We start from the raw sequence: 26,134 nt of genomic DNA, 5'->3' as shown, positions 1-26,134 counted from the left end.
GTTCTTGGCTGAGAATGTCAAGAATAGACAAGGATGCAGGCACAGGCAGTTACGGGTCAGGATATTGAGCAGCTTGATTTAATTAATGAGTTTGTACCCCGTATTTAATGGGAGATAAAAAGACTAACATATAAGGTGAGGCCTTAAGTATAGTGACTAGAAATTTTATTTAATAAACATTTAAATGCATCCTTGTTTGATAAAAAAATAACTCATTTGACTGAAAAGAGGAGGTTAAGGGGTCACCTAAGCATAGTCATATAAAAGTAGCATTATAGAGGCAGCTGACCAACTCCATTTTTATACACATATTGAGTCAGCATCTGCTTACATTTTACCTTAGTATTAAAATCTCTGATTTGCAAAACAAAATGATGACGTTATTTCTTTGATATGTATGTCTTTGTGCTGTGACCCACTTTCATTTACTGAATAGTTTCTTTCTCCTGTTCTACCCTACCTTTTTTCTTCTTTTATAAACCAAATTGTTACACACACAGCAGAAGAGAACCAATCTTCCTACAGCTGTCAGTATTTTAAGAACAAAATGTAAGTAAGCAATGGTCAAACATTATGATGTTAATGGTAGTAGATGTTCATGTTGCTCTCTTGTTTCAGATCATGGAATTACAGATATAATGAAATTGGAAACTTTTAGAATATTTAAACACCAGCTGTATTTTTAATAAATTTTTTGAAATCTTCTTTCCATAGAAATCTGGTTAAGAAGTACTGTCCCAAACGGTCATCCAAAGATGAAGAGCCAAGGTAACTTGTATACCTATTTATTGCCTATTAACAAATTTAAGAAAAATGCTTATATTTTTATTATTTAGTAAGTATTATCTTACTAATAAAATACTTCTATTATTTATCTTACTAAATGTTAATAAATTTAGTAAGATAAATATAATATTTAATAAGATAAGTATCATCTTACTAAATAATAAAATACTTTTACTGCTGTAAGAACTGATTTAAAGTGATAATGAAAAGGAATGAGGGTTTCAGGGCCATTTTGGAGTTTTGAATAAAAGAACAGGACTCTCTTGTGGGCTTTGGAGCAGTTTTAAACAGGGATATGTGGATGGCTGTAGAATGCAGAGACAAAAAGAGACTAGACTTCAAAAAAAACCTTATTACTAAGTTGTAAGCCTTCAACTATGAGAGTGTTTCTTAGTATATTCAAAGTAGATAACTACATTTTAATACAGTGATTCTCTTTGTTTCTCTCCTTCCCTCCACACACATTTTTTACCCTTATTTTTGCCCCCTCTATCCCCCTTTGGTGCCAACATTATGGTACTTCACTTCCATTCAGGATGTGGGCAGGCATTCAGGCAGCTGTGTCCAGAGCTGATAGCAAAGCTATTCTGTAGATCAGCCATCGAGATGCATTTGAGTGGTATGATTGGCAGGCTCCGCCCTGGAGAGCACGCACGCACATCATCTCCGCAACAGGTTCAGCTGCCAAGCCTAGGAATCCAACCAAGTTCATTCCCAAACTCAGGCCAGTCAGTTGGCAACTTAAGAGATTCCAGTATGTCAAAAGAGCCTGCAGGTAGTATTCTCATTATTTCTTGACCCCTGAAATACCTTTATTTATAAATTACGTCTACTTGAAAATAAACAAGTACAACTTGAGCTTAATGCAGGATTCTTTCCGTTTGGAGTTAATTCAGAATATAGCTGAGATTAGGTTGATCGTGTTAAAATTTGTCAAGTGTCAGGCTCAATCCATACCTCATGAAAAACATTTGTAATGAACATTAAAATAAATTTCACTGTTTTAAAATATGTTTTTGTCAGGTTTACCTCGTGTATAGCCTTCTTTAACATCCTTAACGAGCTAAACGACTATGCAGGACAGCGAGAAGTAGTAGCAGAAGAAATGGCGCACAGAGTATATGGTGAATTAATGAGATATGCTCATGATCTGAAAACTGAAAGAAAAATGGTAATTCTTATTATTTTTATCCAGTTATTCTAATATACGAAGTTTTTTCACATAAGAATTACTCTGCTTTTTTAAAATACATGTGCTCAACACAAACTGGTTTTCTGTTTCACTAAATTTATTGTATCTACAGATTATCTCAAGATACTTTTATTAATTTATGGTCCTGTCGGGTTTAAGATCAGAGGTCAGCAAACTACAGCTCACAGGCCAAATTCAGCCTACTGTCTGTTTTTGTTTCCTAGTTTCCACGAGCAAAGAATGGTTTTTATGTTTTTAAATGGTTGAAAAAAATCAAAAGAGTAATATTTCATGTCGTACGAAAATTATATGAAATTCAGATTTAGCGTTACTGTTGTTAGGTGCAGTTGAATCAATTCCAACTCATGGGACAGAGTAGAACTGCCTCATAGGGTTTCCTAGGCTGTAGTCTTTACGGGAGAAGATCGCCAGGTCTTTTCTCCTGCAGAGTGGCTTGTGGGTTCAAACTGCTGACCTTTTGGTTAATAGGAGAATGCTTAGTCATTGTGCCACTGGAGCTCCTTCAGTGTCCATAAGTATAGTTTTATTGGGGCAGATGCACACTCATTCACTTAGGTGACTGCTTTTGCATTATAAGAGCGGAGTTGAGTAGCTAGAACAGACGGCATGTGGTTAAAACCCAAAACTAAACCAGTTGCCATCGAGTCGATCCTGACTCATAGCGATATCATACAAAGCCTAAAATACTTGTCTGATCCTGGACAGAAATGCTTGCCAACCCCCTATTCAAGAGAGTCACGTATTTTTCTAAAGGTTTTCTCTTTTAAAGGTTATATTTGAACTATTGAAGTAACATCCTACAAAATGTTTTATAGTTGCTTTAAAAATAATCTCTTCCTAAATGTTGATAAAGTAATTAGTGCTTTGAAAAACAAAAATAAAACCATTTTTGTGACTTCAGACTTCATTTAGTATTTAAATGCAATTATGTATTTTTTTGGTGTTTATTATTATCTTTAGCATCTCCAAGAAGGACGAAAAGCTCAACAATACCTTGACATGTGTTGGAAACAGATGGATAATGTGAGTTTTAGTGCTTTCATGGTTAATGTAAAATTTTGTAGACTGATTTGGCCCTGAATTCTCTTATGGTTCATATCTATTTGAGTTTAACGTTTATCTAATTTGACACTGGTTTTATTGCATAATAACCAGTAAAGTGTAAATGTGGAATGTGAGATCAATTTGTCATTTTTTTCCTGTTTGCTTCTATACATGTACCAACTATATAATTTTTAGATCTTTGTAAACATTTAGGGAGATTCTTTTTTGACTTTGCAGTAGTTACCATAAAATACTGATAGAGAATAGAAGTAATAGAGGAACAGTGAGATACCTTGAAAGACCATTTGATACTCAGAGGACCCAGATTCTAGTTCTTTTTTCTCTGGCACTTGATTTCTCTTGGCTTAATTTTTAGCATGTGAAAAATGAAGAGAGTGGATTAGATTATCATATTAAGTGTTTTTTCCAGTTCATTGCTTCTGTAATTCTGTGCTTGTAATACTTAGCTTCTGGTCAGAGGCCATCCCACTGTAGGAAATAAAATACTCTGTAGGGCAGAATTATAAAAGCATAATAATTTACTTAAATATATTTCTAAAGGGGTTTGCTAATGTGGGTTTTCTTAAATGTTCTGGGATTTGGTCATTTGAAAAGCAAGATGTAGCCTCCATCGCTTAAAACTATTACTACTAGCTTATTATAACATTATAGTCTCCTTTACTTAAAATGGTCTATCACGTTATGTTGTCTACTATAAGATTAACATTCTTTTTGAACTCTCAGGTTAGCAAGCAGTTTATCTTTACTTGCATATTTCTGTGTGGGACACCGTATATTCCTTGAAAATTATGATGAAGGGAATTTATAATTTAATCTGTGATTATTGGAAAAAGGACTTTAAGATGAAGAAAAAACAAACTCACGCTTGCAGTGTTTTCAGCCTTTCTTTTTCCTCTTTTAAAATGAATATTCAAAGCTTAGATAAAATTTCTACTATATAGCCATCATTAATGTAAGATTTGAATTATTAGTGCTAATTGAGAATTCTTAGGTATATTAATAGTCTGTTTTCATTTCCTTTCTAATTGGTTTCACCAAGACTTTTAGGGAGTGTTTATGTCTATTAAATTTTAAATTGTCTTAACTGGCATCCTTAGTATCTGCCATCTAATGACTGTGTGTGTTTGCTTGTGTGCGTGTTTTCATTTGCACAAAATAACAAACTCCTATACTCATGAGTTATTGGTCCCTTTAAAATTTGGTGTTGGCACAAACTGTTCTTGTTAGTACGTACTGACTCATCTTTAGAACAATTGGCAGTTATTAAGCCAAAGGTATAGAGGTCCTAAGTAGAAAAGAACCATCAAAAGATGCAGGAGAGCCCCCAAGACTATGTCCCCCAAACACCCTACTAACTCAGAACTGAAGCCACTCCCAAAGTCCACCTTTCAGCCAAAGATAGACAGGCCTAGAAAACAAACAATAACACATGTTAGGAGTGTGCTTCTTAGTTCAGTCAAGTATATAAGACCAAACAGGCAACACCTGCCCAAAAGCAAAGACAAGAAGACAGGAAGGGACAGGAAAACTGGATGAATGGACATGGGGAACCCAGGGTGTCTAGGGAGAGCGGGGAGTGCTGACACATTGTGAGGATTGTAACTAATGTCACAAAACAATTTGTGTGTAAAATTTTTGAATGAAAAACTAATTGAGCTGTGAACTTTCACCTAAAACATAATTTAAAAAAAAAGTGTTTTTTTTTTTTTTTTTAAGGTGTCAACAATGCTATGAATTAAAGTTGAGTTCAGTTCGACTCGTGTATTAGAGGCATCCCTGACACGTGCCGTGCGTGCCCTGGAGATGTAAATATGACATGAATTTGTGCACGTGTGTGTGTCTGCTTGCACAATTTAGTGGGGAAAACAGACTGACAAATATAATTCCAGTGTAACATGTAGAAACATTTAGGATCCCCTGTTTCTTAGTTCCGTGTCTTTGTGTTAGTGAAGAAAATAAAGTTGATAGAATTCTTGACATGTTTGAATTAATTGAGAGGAGATTTAAAGAGCTAGGAGAAACAAGTTGAATTAGTGACAGAGTAGTAAAAGCTGAGGAAATTTTTTAACCAGACTTACTGGCCTGACAGAGTCTGGAGAAACACTGAAAGTATGGCCCGTGGACACCCAGGGGCAAGGACTAGAAGGCAGGAGGGAACCCAAGGTCGAGAAGGGGAGAGTGTTGACATGTTGTAGGGTTGGTAACCAGTGTCACAAAACAATATGTGTACTGACTGTTTAGTGAGAAGCTAGTTTGTTCTGTAAACCTTCATCTAAAGTATAATTTAAAAAACAAAAAGCCGAGGAAATTTTTAAAAAAAGACTGTTATTAACCTCAGATTAAAATGCTCAAGAAATATGCTCAGGGAGCAGTGGCATGTAAGATGAGGGCAGATGAGAGTCGCCTGTGAAGGCGATTTCGAAGGAATGGTCAAAGACCATTGTCAGAGATGCCAGGTCTATTAGGAGGCTCCAAGTAGCGCACATTTATAAGAACGAGGCCCAGAGACAGAGCCGTACCAGAGTTGGGCAGTAGCCCAGTGATGTCACTAAGCCTGCATCTGCTTTCCATCTGTCCAGTCTGCCATATTGGCTATGTTAACTTTTTCCTCAGGCTTGTCCCCTGTAGTTGGCAGCGGGCTTAAGCAGCTAGACACCACATCCTCCCTCATTCAGTTGTATCCATTTCTCTTCCAACTGCCTTTCTCTCTCTCTTTTTTTTTTTCTTATCAGGGAAGGAAAGCTTTCCCAGAAAACCCCCAGTGGACTTCCTCAGGTACCTTTGGCAGGATTAGATCACTTGCCTATGCCCCAGCTGTGGGGAGACTGGGAAAGCAAGTATCTGCTCTGTTCAGCCTCTGTATTGGGAAGGAGGCTCTGCTAAACAAGGAGAGATTAAGGGTGGAGGAATAAAAGTAGCTGTTGATTAGTCTGCCACATAAAAGATGAAGAAAAAATAATATTTTCTTGGAGTAATTTCCTATATTCTATAATGATATAATTTTCAGAGAAAGAATATTTTTAATATTATTGCAGTAATGGTTCTTTTGCTGTTGCAAAAAATTAGGTAGGCTTATTTTTTCCCCTGTAAATATTAAGACTCCTAATATAAAAATAGTTTCTTATGTAAGTAGCTTCAAATTATACCACAATTAATAACCTGTATCTACTCAATTTTTTTTTTTTTAATCTACTCAGTTTGAAAATACAGCTGTGAACTGAGCTTAAAAGAATTAAATGTGAAAATTGAATTTTAGGCTTCACAGGAAATTGACATTCTGTATGTTATGGACATTCAGATACTTTTATGTACTTTGAATAAATTGTATTTCATTTGATGTCTTGTACTAATCTTGTAATAAGGCCTACATTTAAAGAGTTTTGTAAAAAATTTTTAACATTTATTTGAAACAAATTACAGGAGCTTCTGGCTTAAGCTATATGGCAAACTGAGCTAACTCAGAAACCTTTGGACTGCAGATACCTAGATTTACTAGCTAAAATATTTTTTACTGTATTTTAAACTCTAAGCTGAGCCACCTGAAAGAAATGGAAACCTCTAACTGCTAGAAAGTAAGAGTAAACTGAAAGCCAGTATAAAAGGTATATGAGCTGATAAAGTGTCATGGTAGGAAAACGGGGGTGGAAGTTTTGGGGTATGGTGGTTTACTGGACCTGGTACTAGCTAAGAACTTAGGTTTTAAAACTTATACCGAGAACCGAGATCAGGTTTTATCTCTGTATGGACTGGGAGCTATAATTGAGATCCTGTGTAAAGTTTGAACCTTTGAAAGACTAAACCCTCAGTGAAAAGGGGCTATAAAAACTGCCTGCTGGTCAACAGAGACATTAGAGAAACTTATTTCTGTGTGAAGGTCAAAGTGAGGAAGGCAGAAGGTATCCTGTGAGAAATATAAACCCTTTGACCTGGTAGTCATGAGATTTAGAACCCAAATTTGTACTATCTGTGTGGTTTTATAATCCCTGAGACAAGAAGTTGACATTGTAAGTAGTTCTAAAAAGGGGGTTAAGTAAATAAAAAATATTGAAATTCCCTGCTTTCTTCTCTTGGACAGTTCTCAGAATGCAGGCAGTGAGGCGGATATTCTCCAGGCAGGAAATGAAAGAGTCTGATCTGGGGACTCTAAATAGCGAGAGAGAAAAGGCTTATCGATACTGATATTAGGGTTTCTCCAAGGAAACTGAGTGGCCATATAACACCTTAAAGGACCATAATCTGTAAGCCCTATCTGAAGAGCCTCCAGTTGGCTTTTAAATCAGAGCAGATAGCCAAGGTCCCCAGACATACAAAGAAAGCATCTAATGTGAATATTAGAGACAAAAGCCATATGGAGCAGTGAAGGGCATAAAAACCAACTTAGAAGAAACAGTGATTATGCAAGGAAATGTCAAAAAGCAAAACGCAAGCAAAAAAACTTAAAACCATTGTTAACGTTCTCAAAGAAAACAGTATATCTATGAAACAAGAACACGATACTATTTAAAAGGAACATAACAAAATATTTTTTATGCTAACAAATGAAAAACTCACTAGAAAGATAAAAGATAAAGTTGAAAAAAATCCCTGAGAAGGTAGAGCAAAATGACAGAGGTTGAAAATAGGAGAGAAAATATAAGAAAATTAGAGGATTCATCCAGTAGGTTCATTTTCAAAATAGTAAGTATTCTGAAAAAGAGAACACAGAAAATGGACAGGCAAAAGTCATTCAGGAAAATTATTCCAAAACTGAGAGATGTGAGTTTCCAGAAGAAAAGAGTTTTACAGGTACCAGCACAGCAGATCCGCAGCAAGGGATAACATGGTTCTGAAATTTCAGAACTCTTAAGAGAGAGAAGGTCCTACAGCCTCTAAAAAAAAAAAAACTAGAAAGGAAAAATAAACATGCTTTAAACAAAGGATCAGGAATCCGATTGGAATTGGACAGCAGTCACACAGGAAGTTGGAAGACAGTAGAAAGGTAGTACCTTTAAATTTTGAAGAAAAATGATTTTCAACTTAGAGTTCTATACTCAGCCAAATTTTATCAATTAAAAGTGACGATAAAGGCATTTTCAGCCATGGAGACTCAAAAATTATTTCCCATAAAAACCTTCTTTTAGGAAGCTGCTACTGAATGTGTTCCAGCAAAATGCGGAAGTAAACCAAAAAAGAGGAAGGTGTGGAACTGGGAAACATGGAATCTAAGTCAAGAGAGAGGTGAAAAAGATCCCCATGATAGTGGTGAAGGGAATTCCCAAGAGAATAGCTATATAGAAGTCTAGGTGATAACCAGTCCAGATTTCAGCAGATCAGAAGGCTTTGAAGAGAATTAATCAAGAAAGTAAAACTGAAGGAATTTCTAATGTATTCAGTGTGACTGAGAAGATATTTAAAGAACTGGAGGAAATTTAGGTTAAAGTAGAGATAAGTGCGAAACTGAGCAAAAAAAGATACTTATTAACTCTAGAATAAAAAGTGTACAGGAAAGGAAAAAGTAATAATACTAGGTTGTGAATAGTGTTGACAAAGTTACATTAAAGCCAATTATATATGTGTTTAAAAAAAAAAAAAAAGACCTGGTTCTATACTGGGCTGAGATATTCCTGGGACGCCTGGGAGGAACAATGTAGAAGTACCTTGGAGGGATTTTCCAAACCATGTTGGGGTCGCACTGAAAAAAAACAAAACAAAACAAAACCAACCACCCAAATAAAACCAGTCATTAAACATCATACAAACCAAAAAACTCCTGCTGAAGATAAACTTGTAGTAAAAATTTTAAAAATGTGATTTTTTTTTTTTAATGGGGAGGGGTTGAAATACATAAAAAATATTAATGCCATCATGCCTGATTTTTTTTTTTTCTTTATGGTCTAGAATTAATGTCTGATATTTGGTTATTTAAGGTCATGAATTGGTTTTAATGGTAAGATTTATTTTCTAGTTTAGAAAGAACTGATTTTATTTTGAGTGTGCAACTCATTTCTACACAGTGCACAGTGACACCATCTTGAAGTTATTAAATGAGATAAATCTAATTTTATTTCTCAGTGTGATATTTCAATTCTTTCAACAGAGTAAAAAGAAATTTGAAAGAGAATGTAGAGAGGCAGAAAAGGCACAACAGAGTTATGAAAGATTGGATAATGATACCAATGCAACCAAGGCAGATGTTGAAAAGGTAAGAAATAATCTCTATATAAGTTTTTGTGTGAGAGACTGACTTGATCTGTAAACTTTCACTTAAAAGTACAATAAAAATTAAAAAAAAAAAGAAAAAATCTAAACTGACTTTAATACTAGTATCAGTATTAGAATTTCCCAATAGATACACTGCATTTAAATCTAAAATATGCAAATATTTGCTTACTTTAATTTACACATACTGGTCTGAGAAGGCAATTAATATGTGCTAATTTCATTTATTGATCAAAACTGTAATATCTTTGCTGCATTCAAAATGCATAGGAAAGACATAATTGCTGTTGGGAGTGAGCTTCCAATTGCAAAAGAAAAACAAATAGAAGGTTTAAGGTGTGATAATGGAGTATGCAAATGGGGTTGGTAGTTTGCTTCCCCAGCTTTACTGAAGGGAAAACATGAAACTGTCAGAAGTTCGTGATACTAAATATTTATGTATTCTTTCATTCACTCATTTTGGAAAACCAAACCCTCTCTTGTCACGCAGTGATTGATACTGGGCCAGATGTTCTGTAGCATAACTGTTGGTAGGATCAACCCTATAACCACTGCCATTTACTTCCCTTCCCCACGCCTCCCGTACTTGTCGCCATCATAGCGACCCTGTAGGACAGAGTAGAACTCCCCCATAGGGTTTCCAAGGCTATAATCTTTACGGAAGCAGACTGCCACATCTTTCTCCCACGGAGCTGCTGGGTGGGTTCGAAGTACCAACTGTTTGGTTAGCTGTCAAGCGCTTAATTGCTGTACCACCAGGGCTCCTTAGGATTTTATAATTCCCTATAGAATCAGGAAGAGAGGAATAATTTGTATCCTGCCTTCAGGTTGGGTTTCTATTATCTTTGTCCATTAAAAAAAAGCAAGCAAACAAAACCTTAAAATCACATAAATTCCTGATTAGAATTACCTTAAAGGTCTTCTGGTGTAACCTATGCTTGTGTCTTTTCTACCCTTTAATGATGCCTTTCAGTATGTTCCCTGTCATTAGAAGTGTACAATCTCAAGGGAGTTTTTTCACTTTTTTTTTTGTAGCTTTAACAGTTCCTTCTATTGATCTCAATCCCCATGTCTTTTTTCTCACATACGCTGTGGTATATGGATGTGCGTTTCTCAAAGAGAACTTGGACTGTTAGGATTTTAAATTCATACGTACATCTGTATCAGTTATTAGTTTCAATTCTGCTGTTAAGATTTTTGGATCCTGATTTTGATCATCCATTACATTAATGTCCTTTTTCTAGCATCATGTCATACACTTAATTGATCACCGTGTTATGAGTACTTGATAAAAATGTGGGCCACAACAAGCTGGAGATAGCACTGTTTTATACATGGGAGACTTCCCTGCAGGTTGACATTGACTCCTTAAGAAATCATTTGGCTTTTTACCAAACATTGGTTGAGCACACACTTTATGTGCTAGGCAAGTTAAGGTTACTCTTTAACTGGACTCTCGTTTAACTTACTTCTTTATTTTGTTTACAGGGATATCATTAAAGACTAGTCAGACATCTTAAAATCTTGATATAACATGTCTGTAAGTTAGTTTGGCATAATTTGTTCAGAATTATATTTATAGCTTCCTTTTTTCTTATGTTCTTTTTTGTTTTTTGCAATTCCTTTACTTATTAGAGAGTTAGGAATACTTTAAGGATTTGCTTTAGAAACTGAAGAATAGGGGAGTTCTGTTTTAAGTGACGAAGGAGGAAAGGGAACATAGCTGGAAGCAACTATTGATAAAAATGGAAAAAAAAAAAAAAACAATAGTGGTGTTGGGAGGAGGGGGGAGATGGGAGCAGGCAGATTAATGAGCTTCCTAAAGAAAAGGAAGGCTGTACAGTTAAGTCCCCGAGTTAAGACTGTCAGATTTATGGACAACTGGTTGGACTGGGGTACTTAAGAAAGGGCTGCCATAAAGTGTATTGTATTAAATACTTGAGTTAAATACATACAATGGTTTGTAATAACAAATGCAGGCACTACTACGTGACACTCCTGAAATGTTTCTTAAGTGTTTTATATGCGTAGAAAAGTAAAATATATACTATATACTAAAACATTTGACTAACTGATGTGAAATAAGAATCATATGTTACCTGTTCCTACTTATCTACAAATTTGACTTAAAGACAGACTTAGGAACTGAGCTCATCTGTTCATAACCCCAGGGGACTGCCTGCCTGTATATGTGGAGCCAAGAATATGCCAGTGGGATGGCTTCAGTTGTTTAGCTCCTAGCCTTAATGTAGTCCTACCGACTCTGCAGACTTCTCTGTCCCAAGTCAGGGAAATCACAGCCAGTGACTTGGAACTGGAGGTGTTTTCCCTGTCAGAATTCTTAGGCTTTGTGGGCAGGGAATAATTTGGACTCTTCTATTCTACCAGCTTGTTGAGGGAGGAGGATAAGAGGAAGGGGTAAACAAATGTGTACCTAGGGGCCCAGATTGGAACTTCAGATGTATTTTTTGTAGAAATATTTTGGGCTGTGGTGTTTAGTTTCCATACCCAGTGCCGTCGAGTCAATTCCGACTCATAGCGACCCTATAGGACAGAGTAGAACTGCCCTGTAGAGTTTCCAAGGAGCGCCTGGTGGATTCAAACTGCCGACCCTTTGGTTAGCAGCCGTAGCACTTAACCACTACACCACCAGGGTTTCCTTAGTTTCCATAGTACTTACTGATTGTAATCTTCAGGTACACTGTGGATTAAATGGACTTTTGGGGGCTTATCTGAGATCTTGGCTACCATACTGACAAATGATATGGTAGATCAGTTTGTTCCTGAGTTCAGAAGAACTAACTTGTGAACTTATTGTTAGAAGGTCAGGGACTATATTTGTTGAAACTGAAATTAGAGCAATACAGTGTTGATACATAGTGTGCTTTACAATTTTATAAAACATTCTTATCTGAAATGATTTGTTTCTTGGAGCACTGTAGGAAATTGAGTTGAATTCTAACTTTGTTTTTTCCTGTTATTTTAGAACAATTGAGAAATTTGTTTAAATTTCACTTAATAAATCTAGAAGTAACAATTTGTGTTAAGTATAGATTCTGACGTTCTAACCAATGTAGATAATACTAACTTGACTTAGTTGAAAAGCATTTCTGCAAGAGGAGATTGAAATGAACACAGCTATATTTCTTAAAGTATCTGTGGTTTTGTGGAGAGATGGAAATTATTATTGAATGTTGATGCTGGAATATATTAGAATAGTTATTGAAATATTATTGTTCTTTTCTACTTAAAATACATTCTTTTTTCATTATTTGGTCTCACTGTGTTTCTGAGTTGGATATAAGCAGATAAGATTTAAAGAAATGTTTTACTACTAATTTTTTATTGGTCTAAAATATTACTGAAGCTGTTTCTCTTCTGATTAAAGGCTTACTGTTCAGAGCCATGATGTTGCCATTTACTAAATTTTAAATATCAGTAGTTAGAAAGTCAGCAAACTTACCACTTCATTATTCTCTTGATTTCCAGGCGTTGTCTTCTCCATTGATATAATCTAGGTACAGTATAAGCTAGTATAAGCTGTGACTTTTTGTTGTTGATAATGATTTGGACCAATTTGTCTCCAGGCTAAACAGCAGTTGAATCTGCGTACACATATGGCTGATGAGAATAAAAATGAATATGCTGCCCAGTTACAAAACTATAATGGAGAACAACACAAACATTTCTACGTAGTGATTCCTCAGATTTACAAGGTAAATTTTAGATACATGAAGTTAATCCAGTTTTAGAGTTGGAAATGCTAGTCTTTAAATGTAAAACATAACTTTAAAATTCCAGACATGATAATGTTTCTAGATTCACTGGTCATTAAGATTGGTGTTAAGAGATTTCTTTATGGTTATAGATTCAAAAAGTAAATTTTAAATCACAAGATTTATTATTAGTGTTATAAACAGTCCACTGAGACAGTAACATTTTTGAAGTGAACTTTAATACAGTATCATTAAATATTTGCCATAATTTGGGGGAACCCAGTGAAATTTTGTGTTCTAATGTGTTCACCTAGAATGGGGATATAGCCTTTTGACACCATACCAGACTCACTGGCATTAGTCCAGGTGCCAGAAATAAGCCTTATAAAATGTATTTACTGGCTCGGTTTTTGCATGCTTATCCTCCTGACTTTTGTCAGATCGTAAAAGTAATTCAGGCCTTGAGCCTGCTTAAAAACCCTGTCCGTTCTTACCTGATGTTGGCCCTTGCCAGACAGCCCTAGGCAGACACTCCAGAATATAACCTGAGGGTTAAATTGTGTTGCTGCCTATTCTAGAAAGGAGAGAAATTAGAAAAAAGGGTTTAGTGAAAGTGTTACACGAGGTAGTATCTAGGAGAGCGGACCTTACATGGAAGGAGCATCAGTTCAGGTATATTTTTTTTTGTAAGGGGAGTTAGAAGTACAGAGAAAGCACAGTGAGAGTTGATGGACTAGGGTGGGCATCAGGTTCTGGTCCTTTCCTCCAGAGTTTCAGGCCTGCCAGTCCTTACTCTGTGGTGCTTTTCTAGGCTTACTGGCTAAGCCTTCATATTCTGAGGAGGCCCTAACCTGGAGGTAAACTACCTTTTGTGTTTTAGAGCTGATCCTTTTGTTTGGTCCTTGCTGTAGAGCAGTTGTGCCATTTTATGATGCTGGGGAGCACTTTTTTTTTGTGAACATGCAGATCTCAAAACTCTTAAGCTTCAGGAAGTAGTCACAGAGGAAAAGTGCTATGAAGACTACGGGAAAATGGATGGGGACTTGAGCAGTGTAGTTGCTTCTTAAGAGAGAGAAAGATCAGTGTTGGCAAATAGGAAATGCCAAAAAATACCTTGAAGTTATAGGGCTTCACATGTTCCAACATGTTTCATAGTAGCATGTGCCAATGAATTTTTGAATTGTGGGGATCCCATATATGTGCCACTTTGACCTTGTGCTTTCCTGTTTTTTCTCTTGTGTCCCTGGACCCTTAGTTATTAAATAGTCACTCTGAGCTGTAGACTGGTAGGTCTCCATACCTATTGGTATGCAAACAGTTGTGGAGCCTTGGTCCAGCCAGGCCTTAACAAAGTAATCTGAATTGACTTAAAGGATTAGAAGTCTCAGATGTGTATATGTTATAGGTCAATTGTTTAAAAAAAAAAAAAAGGTCCAGAATTCTGCCTTCAGATGAAATTGTTCCTGAAAGCAAAAACAAGAACGGCTGTGATTGAAGAGTGAAAGGTGAGGGAAGGGTTGGGCAGGGGGCTGGTAGTCCATAAGGTGTTCCTTTCAGAAGGCTTAAAAGCCAGTGCCACTTGGTTTTAGGATTTACTAAAGGCCAATGTCACCTGATTTGAAGTACTAAAAAAGCCTTGATTTTATTTTTTTTTCCACTTCGTTCTTTTGCTGTTTAACAAACAGGCCTCAGGTTTAAAATATTGTAAGTCTGTAGCACTCGTTAAAAGGAAGTAACAAGAACAGTGTGACTATTGGAGTAAGAGCTCTTCAATTTTTTTTTTTTGGAAGAGTCATTGATCTTTTTAATTTTTCTTTTTTAAAACATTCTTTGTTAGCAACTACAAGAAATGGATGAACGGAGGACTATTAAACTCAGTGAGTGTTATCGGGGATTTGCAGACTCAGAACGCAAAGTTATTCCTATCATTTCAAAATGTTTGGAAGGAATGATTCTTGCAGCAAAATCTGTTGATGAAAGAAGAGTAAGTGCTGTATAATTATCTTTGAATAAATGTGTTTGGTTTAGGTGTGTACTTTAAGTTTGTAAAACGAAAAGGGAAAGGAGTGAAGTAATCTTATGGATAGTTTATTCTAAATTGTATCTGTAGAAGAAATTATTGAAATAAGTTGGAGTAGGTTAGCACTTTGGACTCTCAGGACATTCTAAATGCTAACATTCTCATTCTTAACAAAAGTTGTCTTTCCCTTCCCCACTAGTTTTTTCAGTTCTACTCCAAGAGAGTAACTAAACTCTGAATCCTCTGTTACAAATTGTCGTACTACTAGGCTAGTGAAAGCTTAGGGAGAGAGAATGGTCAGACAGGCCTAGAGTTGTCAGAGTTGCCTTTAACACAGGAGTTGGCAGTTGAGCTGCATCTTAAAGGATGGGTAGTGTAGGGAATGACGACCCATGAGGAGGAGGGAAGAAGGCATTATGAGTAGAGCTCCAGAATTACAGACCTCCAAATTATCAACTCCTTGAGAAAGTGTATCTACCCACATTGTATTCTTCATCACTGATGAAGAGGCTTTTACCTGGTCATTTCTTAGTAAATGTTGATTGAGTGACCAAAAAGCATGGTTAGCAGAAACCGAGGATATGAGGGAAGAGCAAGAGAGGAGAACCAGTGTTTGTAGTGTGCCTGTTGTCTGCCACATTGTGTTTAGGCTTCACAGTAAGCCTATCAAGTTGGTATTATATTGGTGAGGCTCCTTCCTGTAACAAATAATAGAATCCTAACTTAAATTAACTTGAGCGAAGAAAAGAGGATTTTGAGCTTCTTTAACTGGGAATTCCAAGGTGCTTTTGTATTTGGATATGGCTGGATCCAAAGTTATATGCACAATATAGTTGAGTCCCTCCTCCTCTCTCTCCTCTTCCACCTTCTTCTCTGTCCTTAACACTTGGCAAATGATTCCTGGGGTGGCATTAGTGACAAAAGGAAGGTATAACTTAAGGATGACTTTTGACTAAATGACAGACAAAATGTGCTATTAACAGAAATAGGGAACAGAGGAGGAGAGGTGGCTGGGGGTGGGGAGGAGTTTGTGGAAATAAGTATTCTATTTTAAAAGGAGTTTAAGATGTCAGTAAACATTCAGATAGAGATGTGTTTGTCCAAAAACAACATGTAGTATTTATTTGCATGTTAAGTTTTAGGTCAACAGTATTAAACTATATTAAACTTATTTTCAGACTTGTATTTTGCTCTCACCGCTGTTTGTGAGATCTTTCCCTGTTGCTCTGTTGGCATTCTACAGTATGTCTTGAGTATATTTTATTTATGTTCACCCTTTAGATGAGTGAAAACTTTTCTACTGGTCTGTTACTTGCTTTTACAATTTAGATGTACTTTCTGCTGTTCCAAACAAAGGCCATCCCTTAAGGCAAAGCCTTTTTTTCTTTGAAACCTCTCAGAATTTTTTCTCACGTGCTTCTTGTCAGTTAGGCCTTTTCTTATTGGCCAGTTAGTCCTCAGTTGAACTTCACTGGGTTAAACATATACTGAGTGAAAACATTTTATGAATATTACAGATTAATAAAGTGATATTTGTTTATAAGCTGTATATCTTTCTTTTGGGAATTAAAATATTTAGGGTTTATTACAAATTCACAGATGAAATCATTCACTTTAAACCTTTAATGATTATTATAGAACTATTTCTTTAAATTTTTATTTGTTGTTTTCTTGTAGTGGTAAAGTTTGGACAGCTAATGTAGTATTATGAGTAGTAAATAGTTTTAAAACTTAATGTTTCTTGTTTACAGGACTCTCAAATGGTGGTAGACTCCTTCAAGTCTGGATTTGAACCTCCAGGAGACTTTCCATTTGAAGATTACAGTCAGCATATTTATAGAACCATTTCTGATGGGACTATCAGTGCATCCAAACAGGAAAGTGGGAAGATGGATGCCAAAACCACAGTAGGAAAGGCCAAGGGCAAGTTGTGGCTCTTTGGAAAGAAGCCAAAGGTAAAAGTCATAACATTCTTACATGCTAATCAGGTTTTTGTTTTTTACTATGTCAGTTAAACCAATGTAGGTATTGAATGAATAATGATTTACTGTTAATGGAGGATAAATATTTTCAATTTGAATGATTCAATTAACTTCTTACTTGTTAGGAAACAGTTTTATACTTAAGAATAAAAAATATTACTGGATATAACATTTGGCCACCACTATAATAAGAATATTAAATCATTTGTTAATATCTACTTAAATTATATGCTTTTGAAATTTTGTTTATATATAGTTTCAGTCAGGATTTCTAAGGAAACTTTATGATCCTACTAAAAGACGACTAAAATTTACGATTCTCAATTGGAATGAATGAGCAATAATAAATTGCTCACAGCATGGTAAATGTCAAATTAGGTCTTCTAGATCATACTAGTAAAATTATTTTTATCATCCATATAAAGTTTTAATGGGAAGAATTTAAGGTTCTTGGTTAATTGAAGTTTAAAAAAAGATCCTCTGCTATGAGAATTTCGCTCTTGTTAGAACCCACCTTTTGACTGGCTATTTATATTTTATTCTTTTTTTTGATAAGCTGTTTATTTTAAATAGGTAAATCTAGCTCAGAAGGCAAGCAAATGGGATAGATAAGTGTTTTATCTTTCTTGGCAATTTAGTGATTGTGTAGTAAGGAGGATAAATAGATACTTGTAATCTGCTGTTCTGTATTTATTATTTATAAAGTATGCTTGATTATTTTAATTATTTTTCATGATCTTGATATATGGGAGTAGATAAAATTAAAATCTAACTCAAATTATAATATACCTCTAAATATCCTTAAAGGCACAATTGTACTTAACTCAAGCTTTATTCATGTTTTTAATGAAATTGCCCAGTTGAGAGAAGTCGAGATGAGACCTTTCCCAGTCAGATCAGAGTAGGGAGGAAAGCTTAGAAATATAAGGAATACTGAAATCAGGATGAAATAGAAGCAGCCTGAGAGGAAGGCCACAAATTTAATGAAAAGTTTTTGGCTGTGCCTGGCAGTCAGTTGCGGTTGTATTATTTTACATATGACATTGCCGTTCAGATTGTTTCAGCCGTGGCTGTGGCCTCTGTCTCCCAACAAGTATGCACTGAGTGTAACGAACCAGAAATTAGAAGAACAATTTTTATCTAGGTCATATTTCTCTCTCTAACGTTATAATTTGTGTATTCTGTATCTCTAATCTCTCAGTTTATAAGAAATGATCAAATGCAGTGGTACATTTTTTAAAGTAAATCTGACTTTTTAAAATGAGCCTTTGGCAAAACTTATGTTAACCTTCTTATAACATTTTTATAGAAAACTTTGAGGTATATTCTATGAGAGGTATGTTGCCAAAAATAGAATTTTCATTTAGGAAAAAACTGCACATTTGGCTTATTGATTCCTTTCTTTATTTCCATATTAGCCTCAGTCCCCACCCTTAACCCCTACTAGTTTATTCACATCCAGTACTCCTAACGGGTCCCAGTTTCTCACATTCTCCATTGAGCCTGTGCATTATTGTATGAATGAAATAAAAACAGGGAAGCCCAGAATTCCTTCTTTCAGAAGCCTCAAAAGAGGGGTAAGTTTAATAATGGGTTAAAATGCATGATGGCCTATTGTGTGTGTAGTGTGGCTTTTAATACTCTCCACCCTCATTATAAGGCTCTCTCCTTTAAACACATAGTTAAAAAAAAAACCACAGAATTAAGTATAGCTGCCCTCAAGTTAAAAAACAACTCCTCTTTATAACATTTGAAATATTCAACCATAAAAGAATGGTATTATAAAGAGGGTGCTGGGTACAATCATATTTTAGCTATTTTTTGTTTTTGTTTTTGTGAAATCATATGTCCGCCATTGTCTTGTAATGTATTTACATTTTTAAGACTTTCAGTAATTTGTCGCAAATACTTCTGCCAATTTATAAAATACTGTTTTGCCGACAGTAACAATATTAAGCTCAATTTTAATTGCCCTACTTTTAGAAGCAATAAAACACAATTTCCAGTAGCTAATAAAAAATTAAAAGATAAGCATGTTAAATATCAAGATTGTTTATGGATTGAATTAAGATAATATATTAGAAGGTACTTTGTAAATTGTAAAGCCTATAAAAACACTAGATTTATTAAGTAATGTTTACTTGGAATTTGTTTTCTTGGATTAAAAAAAGGTAAATTTTTTTTACCAGAATTTTTCATTTATTCTGTTTTTAAAAAGTGGCTAGCTTTTAGCATTTATTCATTCCTGACACCACTCTGCAAATAAAAATTTTTAGAATAGTAAAAAGCAAATATTATATTCTTTCTTAGAAAAAATTATACTACTAAGGAATAAATAAGTGTTTTTCCATTATGTTAGTGAGGCTGTTTTCTCTTATGTTTGATTTAATTTAAGAGCACATTTTAAATATTCACAGCTCATAATTTAGAGACATTCGTAAGATTTGTTTGGGCATATGAAAAACAAAGGTATGATAGGCTGCAGATAAGAAATCAGATTCTACCAATGTCATAAGAAGTATAATCATCAACAGATACCTTCATTATAGTTGGATTCTCTCTTTCCCTTCCTCCCTTTCTCCCTCCCGTCTATCCTTTCTTTCTCCCTTCATTTCTCATTTACTTTTTGTAGCCCTTCCTGTCTTCAAATTGCATCAGTTGGGTTTCTCTTTTGGCCACACGTAGCACAAGATATATTAATTTAGGGCAAGATTGCTTTATTATTTACATTTCCACGAAAATGACAGACTTAAATGGTGTTCAGTAATGCAGCGGGTCCTTTTTTGGACTTACTTTTGTCTTCTATTGACCTAATTCTGTATGTGGATGATAGTATAGGTAACTGATGACATTTTGAAAAGTCTCTGTGGATAAGCCTATAGTATACCTCAGGCATTACAGGGTGCCTGTAATCACTTTTAAAAGCCTTTAACACTTGTTTGAAAGACTTTAAGAAATCATATTTCAGATTACTATTGCCTGAATTATGAGGGGACAATTAATTCCCATGTTGCTTCTGTAAGTCAGTTTAGACAACACTAAATATTGTGTTGTTATATAAATTATTATGAGAAATTACTACTTTGTTGTCATACTTTTGTAATGGTTTACGCATCCTACATATTGAGTCTGCCAGGCCCAGTCATAGTACTGTTATAGTCATAGGGTTATGAAGTAAATGTAATCCTATAGAAAAACAGTTTAGGCAGGTAGAGCTGTGAACCCTTGAGAGAGACACTTAAATGTGTGGCATCTTTATTCTTACTGAGTAAGTTCATGGGTACAACTGCAGAGCTTAACACTGTTTGCTTGGTCATTATTTGTTTTATTTTCATATATTTCTTTAATCCTAAATATTAATACATTGTTTTTATAGGGGCCTATTTTTGTAGAAGGCCAGAACCCTCCCAGTTTCATCATTAGTTTCCATGCAAGATAGAATGACAGATGAGCTAGGGGATTGGGGGATGAAGCAGGGTGGAAGGCTTATAACAACTTTGGAGTTGAGAAATTTCTTTCTGTTTTGTTTGGTACTTGGTAGTGTACTAGATATTATTTCAAAATTAACTCATATAGATGTTTTCCTTCCACTTAAGAGTTTTCTCAATATAGGCAAATCAGAAAAAGGAGGAAGATATGCTTTAATAAGCCAATTTATGAGTTTTTACATGGATTAGAATGTATTTTTCAGTCCATTAAGCTTGCAAAATAAGTCTTGAGACTTCTTAAAGCTAAGTTTTACCATTCTATTCGGAAACTGTTGTTTTTAGGCTATTTTTGTTGGAGGTTTTTTTCTTAGATACCTATTTTTTGTCTTTTCTAAAACAACAAAAAAAACTTTTTTAAAGAAAGATTAGTATGTATGGTTCCCACTAACAGAAAGGATATGAAAAATATTGGATTACTGTTTTTTAGTTTAACAGTGTTACCATTAGAACTTTTCTGAGGGACCAAGAGTATAATTTCCTTCTGTGACTTCAGATTGTAACTTTTAATGGATATTTGGGGGCATACCTAAACTTAGCCAGTTAATATACACACTAATGTAACTGCTTCATTTGAGCTTCACTGAGTAGTTCACTGAGTACCTTTTTTTAAGTAACAGATTTATCTGGCAGTAAATCTGTGTTTATGTCTAAATTAGTAATAATTATGAGCTCCAAGTTCTTCTAAGCTTTTCTTTCCAGAGTACAGTTCTCAGGATTTTGGCCTGTGTTTAAATGAAATAACAGCTAATAATTTTAATTGTTTAACTGACACTCTTTTTTAGCTCCATTGTTTGTTTACTAAGGTATAGTGCGTATATGAAAATTTCTAGGTATAGTCATGATAATTGTGTGTGAGAGCAAGATTTTTTTGTATTGACCATGTATTTCTTTTTCAAAAAAAGGCCAAAAAATGTAGTGTTTTTATAAAGAACTTGATTTTTTGTATCCCCAAATCTGAGATTAATGACTGTAAATTTATTTTCTAATTAATAAGAAAGCTAGCTTAGCTGAAAAATGAAACATTTATTTCAGCCATAGTTATCTTAATGTTTTCTCTAAAATATGTTAATATAGAAATGAAAAATATAATTTGCATCACTTAGAAATTTCACTGATGAAAATTATCATATAAGACACACCAAATTCAAATATATTATGTATTTTGTTTCTTGTTCATATATAATTTTGTTTTGGTAACATTTAATGAAGACAGTGAATATCTGTCTTTAAACCTTCTTTATTTCCTCAGCAGGTGTTTTGTCATACGTAGCGAAACAAGTTGTGCTTTTTGTTTTCTGAAACTACTGACAGTCTAAAGAATGTTAAGCTTAATTTGGAAAGATAATGGATAACAAATGTCATCTTTTCTTATCGTCATGACCATTTATACATATGGCCAATTCATCATAGATAAGGGGTAGATATTTTTGTCAGATATTTATTAAAATTCGTTCATATTTTTTATGTAAAATTCTGCCTGACATCCCTCGACCCTCTCTAAAACATCATGATTTAGAAAACAGGGAAAAATAAAAAATTTTTTAGAGGCTTACAACACCAAATGTGATCAGTGTGAAGATTAACTTTGTAAATCTCCACTGCCGGTTCTGGGCAGGAGAACGTGTGTGTGCGCGTGGTGTCTGTGTTTGTGCGCCTGTGTGGTTTAAGTTGCTATAGCTGTAGATGCAGTGCTGCCAGTTTCAGAATCCTACTAACCCACAGAACACGGACGTGGGTCCATTACGCATGTGGTATATATACCGTATGTGCGAGCACGCTGGTTGCTCTCTTCAGAATGTGTGTCATTTCATGTTTTCAGAGAGAATAAATCTTAACTTTCTAAAAATTAAGGCTTTATTTTTAGTGTTGCTTTTTTGAGCACATGGATTTAAGAATAAAAACTGAAAAATAGAATCTTTATTTTTAAAGCGAAGTTCAACCTGTATCTTTGTGTCTTTTAGGAAATACTGTGGGAAACTTGAATCTGGGTAACTCATTTATTAATTATTTTGATGATAAAAAACAAACCTAAAACTACGAAAGTATAAATGTTTCCCTCACCTAATTATGACACATTTAAATTCAGAACCATAGTTTGAACTATAAAAATTCAGATAATGGTATTTTGCTTATTGCATTTCTCAATATTTCACATAGGATTTCTTTTAAAATGGCAAATATTAGAGCTTTCATATTCAGCTTTTCAAGTACTAGTATTTTGAGAATGAAGAGCTATATAAGTAAAATCTATTTACATAAAAGTTCTCTTAAAAGAAAAAATGCATTACCGAAAGAATGATTACCATTTCCTTTTGAGTTTTAATTAGTTAAAATTAGAAAATATCTGCCCATTATCATCAGTGTATGCTTTTTTTTGCAAGCTTCTTACTTTCCCAAAATGTGCTTAAAATTGTTTTTCTGGCATAATTATTTGGATTGTGAAATGTACATGATTTATTTTAATATTGTGAAAAAAATATAGGTTATTGCATCTTCTGTATTATTATTCATGTGAATAATTTACCATTTCTTTCTGTTTTCCATTGAACTATTCAGTGGTCGGTGAAGATGGTAAGCCCTATGTGCTGATCTCTATATTATGCCAACATTAAGTAATCTCAAAACATTGTTTTGTTTAATTTAAAACAAGCTGCAGAGTACATCTACACATTTTCACCTTGTATGTGTTTTTTCTTTTTATAATTTAATCCATATTTTAGCATATACCAGTATCTCTTGATGTTACAAGATTTGAAAATAATGTGGTTAACTGTAGTCAACCCATTAAATTCTTAAATGTTATTGGGTAGAGTCCTTGTCATGTTAGAGAAGAGAATAAAATTATTGTTAAATATTATTTTTAAAGTTTCATGGTAGAACAGAAGTTTAAGTTTTACGCAGAAGAGAAATTTAACAAAAATGATTCTTATACCCCCTTCAAGAAAAGCTTATAAATTTGATTTTTAGTTTATCACAAGAATCATTACTTTTCCGAAAGTAAAGATAATTTTCCTACCAATTTCATTATGGAGTTGGTGCTATATATGTGTATAGTTTTTGCACTGTTGAAAGAGAACAGAAGCACAGATAATCTAAAGTTGTGTGTGTGTATGTGTGTGTGTGTTTGAAATGTTCCTGTGTACATTTATTTCAACCAAATTAATGGAATTACATTATGAAAACTTGACCCATAAATTATTGGTGCTTATGTAGTTTCTCTTTTTTTTGGAAAATAGACCACTCTTTCAGACTGTTGCAATTGGTCCTTTATGAATTCCCTTGTAGCAGGAGAGGTTGTTAAATACCTCAGAGGGCTTTTCTTACATCCAGAAGAAGTAGAATGAGTGTAATTCTCATATTCTATGTAAGAATATGTTATAATGTCAAAATGGGGTATTAAAAGTGCAAGTGCTAAGATATTTTAATAAACTTGAGAACAAGGTTTGACTAGGGATAAATGGAAATCTGGACAATTTACTTGTAGGTAATGGTGACTTGATGACTTTATTGTATTACCAAAAAAAGTGTTGAAATAAATTTAATTTCATTAAATAACTTTTCAAAACTTTTGGAATTTTTTTTTTTTTAAATATAAATGAGGAAGTTTTATCTTTGGCACATATTGTAATAGTTTCAAAACCTGTACCCCAAATTGGATTAAATCTGACAATTTATGTTGAGAATTGACCAGTAAATTTAGAGGTACCTCATATAGAAAATTCTACTATACCTTTATTTAGGTCAGATTTGCCTGACTGACAGATTTTTATTCTTTGTGGACTGGAAGATGAAAAAAACAAACAGACTTAGCATGCCCTACTTTTTCTAGTCAGGCTTGTCGAATGCCCATAATGTGCATACCACTGGGGATAGATTCTAGGAATTCTGTTATGAATTAAATGTTACACTTGATTATGGCTCCTCTTAAAAGTGAGGTTTTTTTTCCTCTCTCTCTCTCTTTTTGTATAAGTAAAGCATTCTTATAGATGGTGAAATAAAGCTATTTGCAATATGTTATAGACATAAGTGGCCCAAAGAAAAGAGTGCCCATGTACATTTGTTTTGGGGTTCATTTCAGCAACACTTTAAAAATTGTGGTTGTATATTTTTAAAATCAACATTTGGAAAAGAAAAATGAAGTATGATGTCATCAATTTTTGGAGCATATAAAAACTTAAGTAAATACAAGTATATTAAATGGAATCAATAGTTGGTAACATTGATTCTATTGAGTAATCTTTAATAGCATAAGCTAAAGTAGCTGATTAAAATAACATTTAAGGGAAATAATAACATTTAAGAGGAGAAAGACATAATTTAAGTCAGGGTTTTATATCCAAATGCTGGTACTTTTTCTTAAATTTCATAGTTTCTTAAATATCAAAGCATTAAAAATTTTCAAACATCAAGCATCCTTCCTAAAGAAGAATTATACCTTTCTTTCAGAAACAACTGAGGTTATGTTATTTGGTTGTACAAAAGGATAAGTGAAAGTAGACTCCATATTGGAATATAATTTCTACTTTCATTTCACTCAGTGGATAGTTCTTTTTTTTTTTAATGATCAGATATGTTTTGATTCTGAGTAATGGTTTAAACTAACCTTTCAAAGACTATATGCAATGTAAAGTATATTTTATTAATTAGATTCCCTTTATGAGGTAAGTTGCTTACTGAACTGAAATTATATAAACTCTTATTTTCAGTTTGAATATTTGTAATATTCTGAATGTCATAGCAATGGGTTTGATTTGGGAATGTGGTGATATGTTATATATAAAATAGTTTTTTGTATAAATGAGCAATGTCATGTGTTTCCATGTTGTTGTTGTTGCTGTAAGAAGGTTCGTAGGTATTCATTTTAACTCTGCCGAGACTTGAAAATGATGTGATACTGGTCGTTACCAGTTCTGTATCTGGTGATTTTTTTTTTTTTTTTTTACCTCTTCTGTGTCATTGTTTTATAAAATGACTGAAATTTGAACTGTTTCTTTAATTCAGTTGTTTGAATTAATGTACACACACATTTACGTAGTTTTTTTTTTTTAATGGATTGGGGCTAATTTGAATTTTTATATTGTCGATTTATTAAAAAATTTTTTTTTCTTGAAAATGTCTTTTATAATGATACAGATTCCCTTTTCAGGGTCCAGCACTAGAAGATTTCAGTCATCTACCACCAGAACAGAGACGTAAAAAACTACAGCAACGCATTGATGAACTTAACAGAGAACTACAAAAAGAATCAGACCAAAAGTATTTTCCTCTCTACCATTATTATTCCTTTCAGGGTCTACTTTGAATGATGTGTTTAAATGTGACATATATAAGGTTTAAAAAGCATACATTGTAGTTGAAATATCTTTTGAGGGGAAAATATATTCCTAAATTCGAAAAATTTCATGGTAGCCATGTTGCAATTAAAAATGACATGTTAGGGAATTTTAGTTGCTGATTTTTATTAGATGCTAATAGTGTCTATGTGTGCCTTTCAAAAATTTGCAAAACAGCTTGGTGATTCATTATCAGGAATAGTTAAACCAACACTAGCCACCTCCTACACTTTGATAAATTTTCCTTTTGTATTAACTGAGTTTAATAGCAACCTGAGGCTCTAATTTTGTTTGCAACAAAACATGTTGGCAAACAGTGCTTGATTACTCTTT

General features: G+C 34.1%; 1 protein-coding gene across 4 annotated transcripts in view; it reads left to right on the top strand.

Annotated features, from left to right (window-relative positions):
- Positions 1 to 26,134, top strand: part of FNBP1L (formin binding protein 1 like) — a 112,265-nt gene that overhangs the window by 74,746 nt on the left and 11,385 nt on the right. For 3 of the 4 annotated variants that reach the window (XM_064282242.1, XM_064282241.1, XM_010598098.3), the window contains exons 3-10: positions 715 to 768; positions 1,810 to 1,957; positions 2,960 to 3,022; positions 9,141 to 9,245; positions 12,850 to 12,978; positions 14,816 to 14,962; positions 16,750 to 16,953; positions 25,615 to 25,724. In XM_064282242.1, coding sequence (XP_064138312.1) covers positions 715 to 768; positions 1,810 to 1,957; positions 2,960 to 3,022; positions 9,141 to 9,245; positions 12,850 to 12,978; positions 14,816 to 14,962; positions 16,750 to 16,953; positions 25,615 to 25,724 — 960 coding nt within the window. Of the gene's footprint in view, positions 1 to 714; positions 769 to 1,809; positions 1,958 to 2,959; positions 3,023 to 9,140; positions 9,246 to 12,849; positions 12,979 to 14,815; positions 14,963 to 16,749; positions 16,954 to 18,398; positions 18,558 to 23,024; positions 23,040 to 25,614; positions 25,725 to 26,134 lie in introns of all 4 variants that reach the window. The other variant, XM_064282243.1, reaches the window with a different exon arrangement.

The sequence above is a fragment of the Loxodonta africana genome, chromosome 3 (assembly GCF_030014295.1).
Source record: "Loxodonta africana isolate mLoxAfr1 chromosome 3, mLoxAfr1.hap2, whole genome shotgun sequence".
Lineage (NCBI taxonomy): Eukaryota > Metazoa > Chordata > Mammalia > Proboscidea > Elephantidae > Loxodonta > Loxodonta africana.
This window is presented reverse-complemented; position numbering and strand designations above follow the sequence as displayed.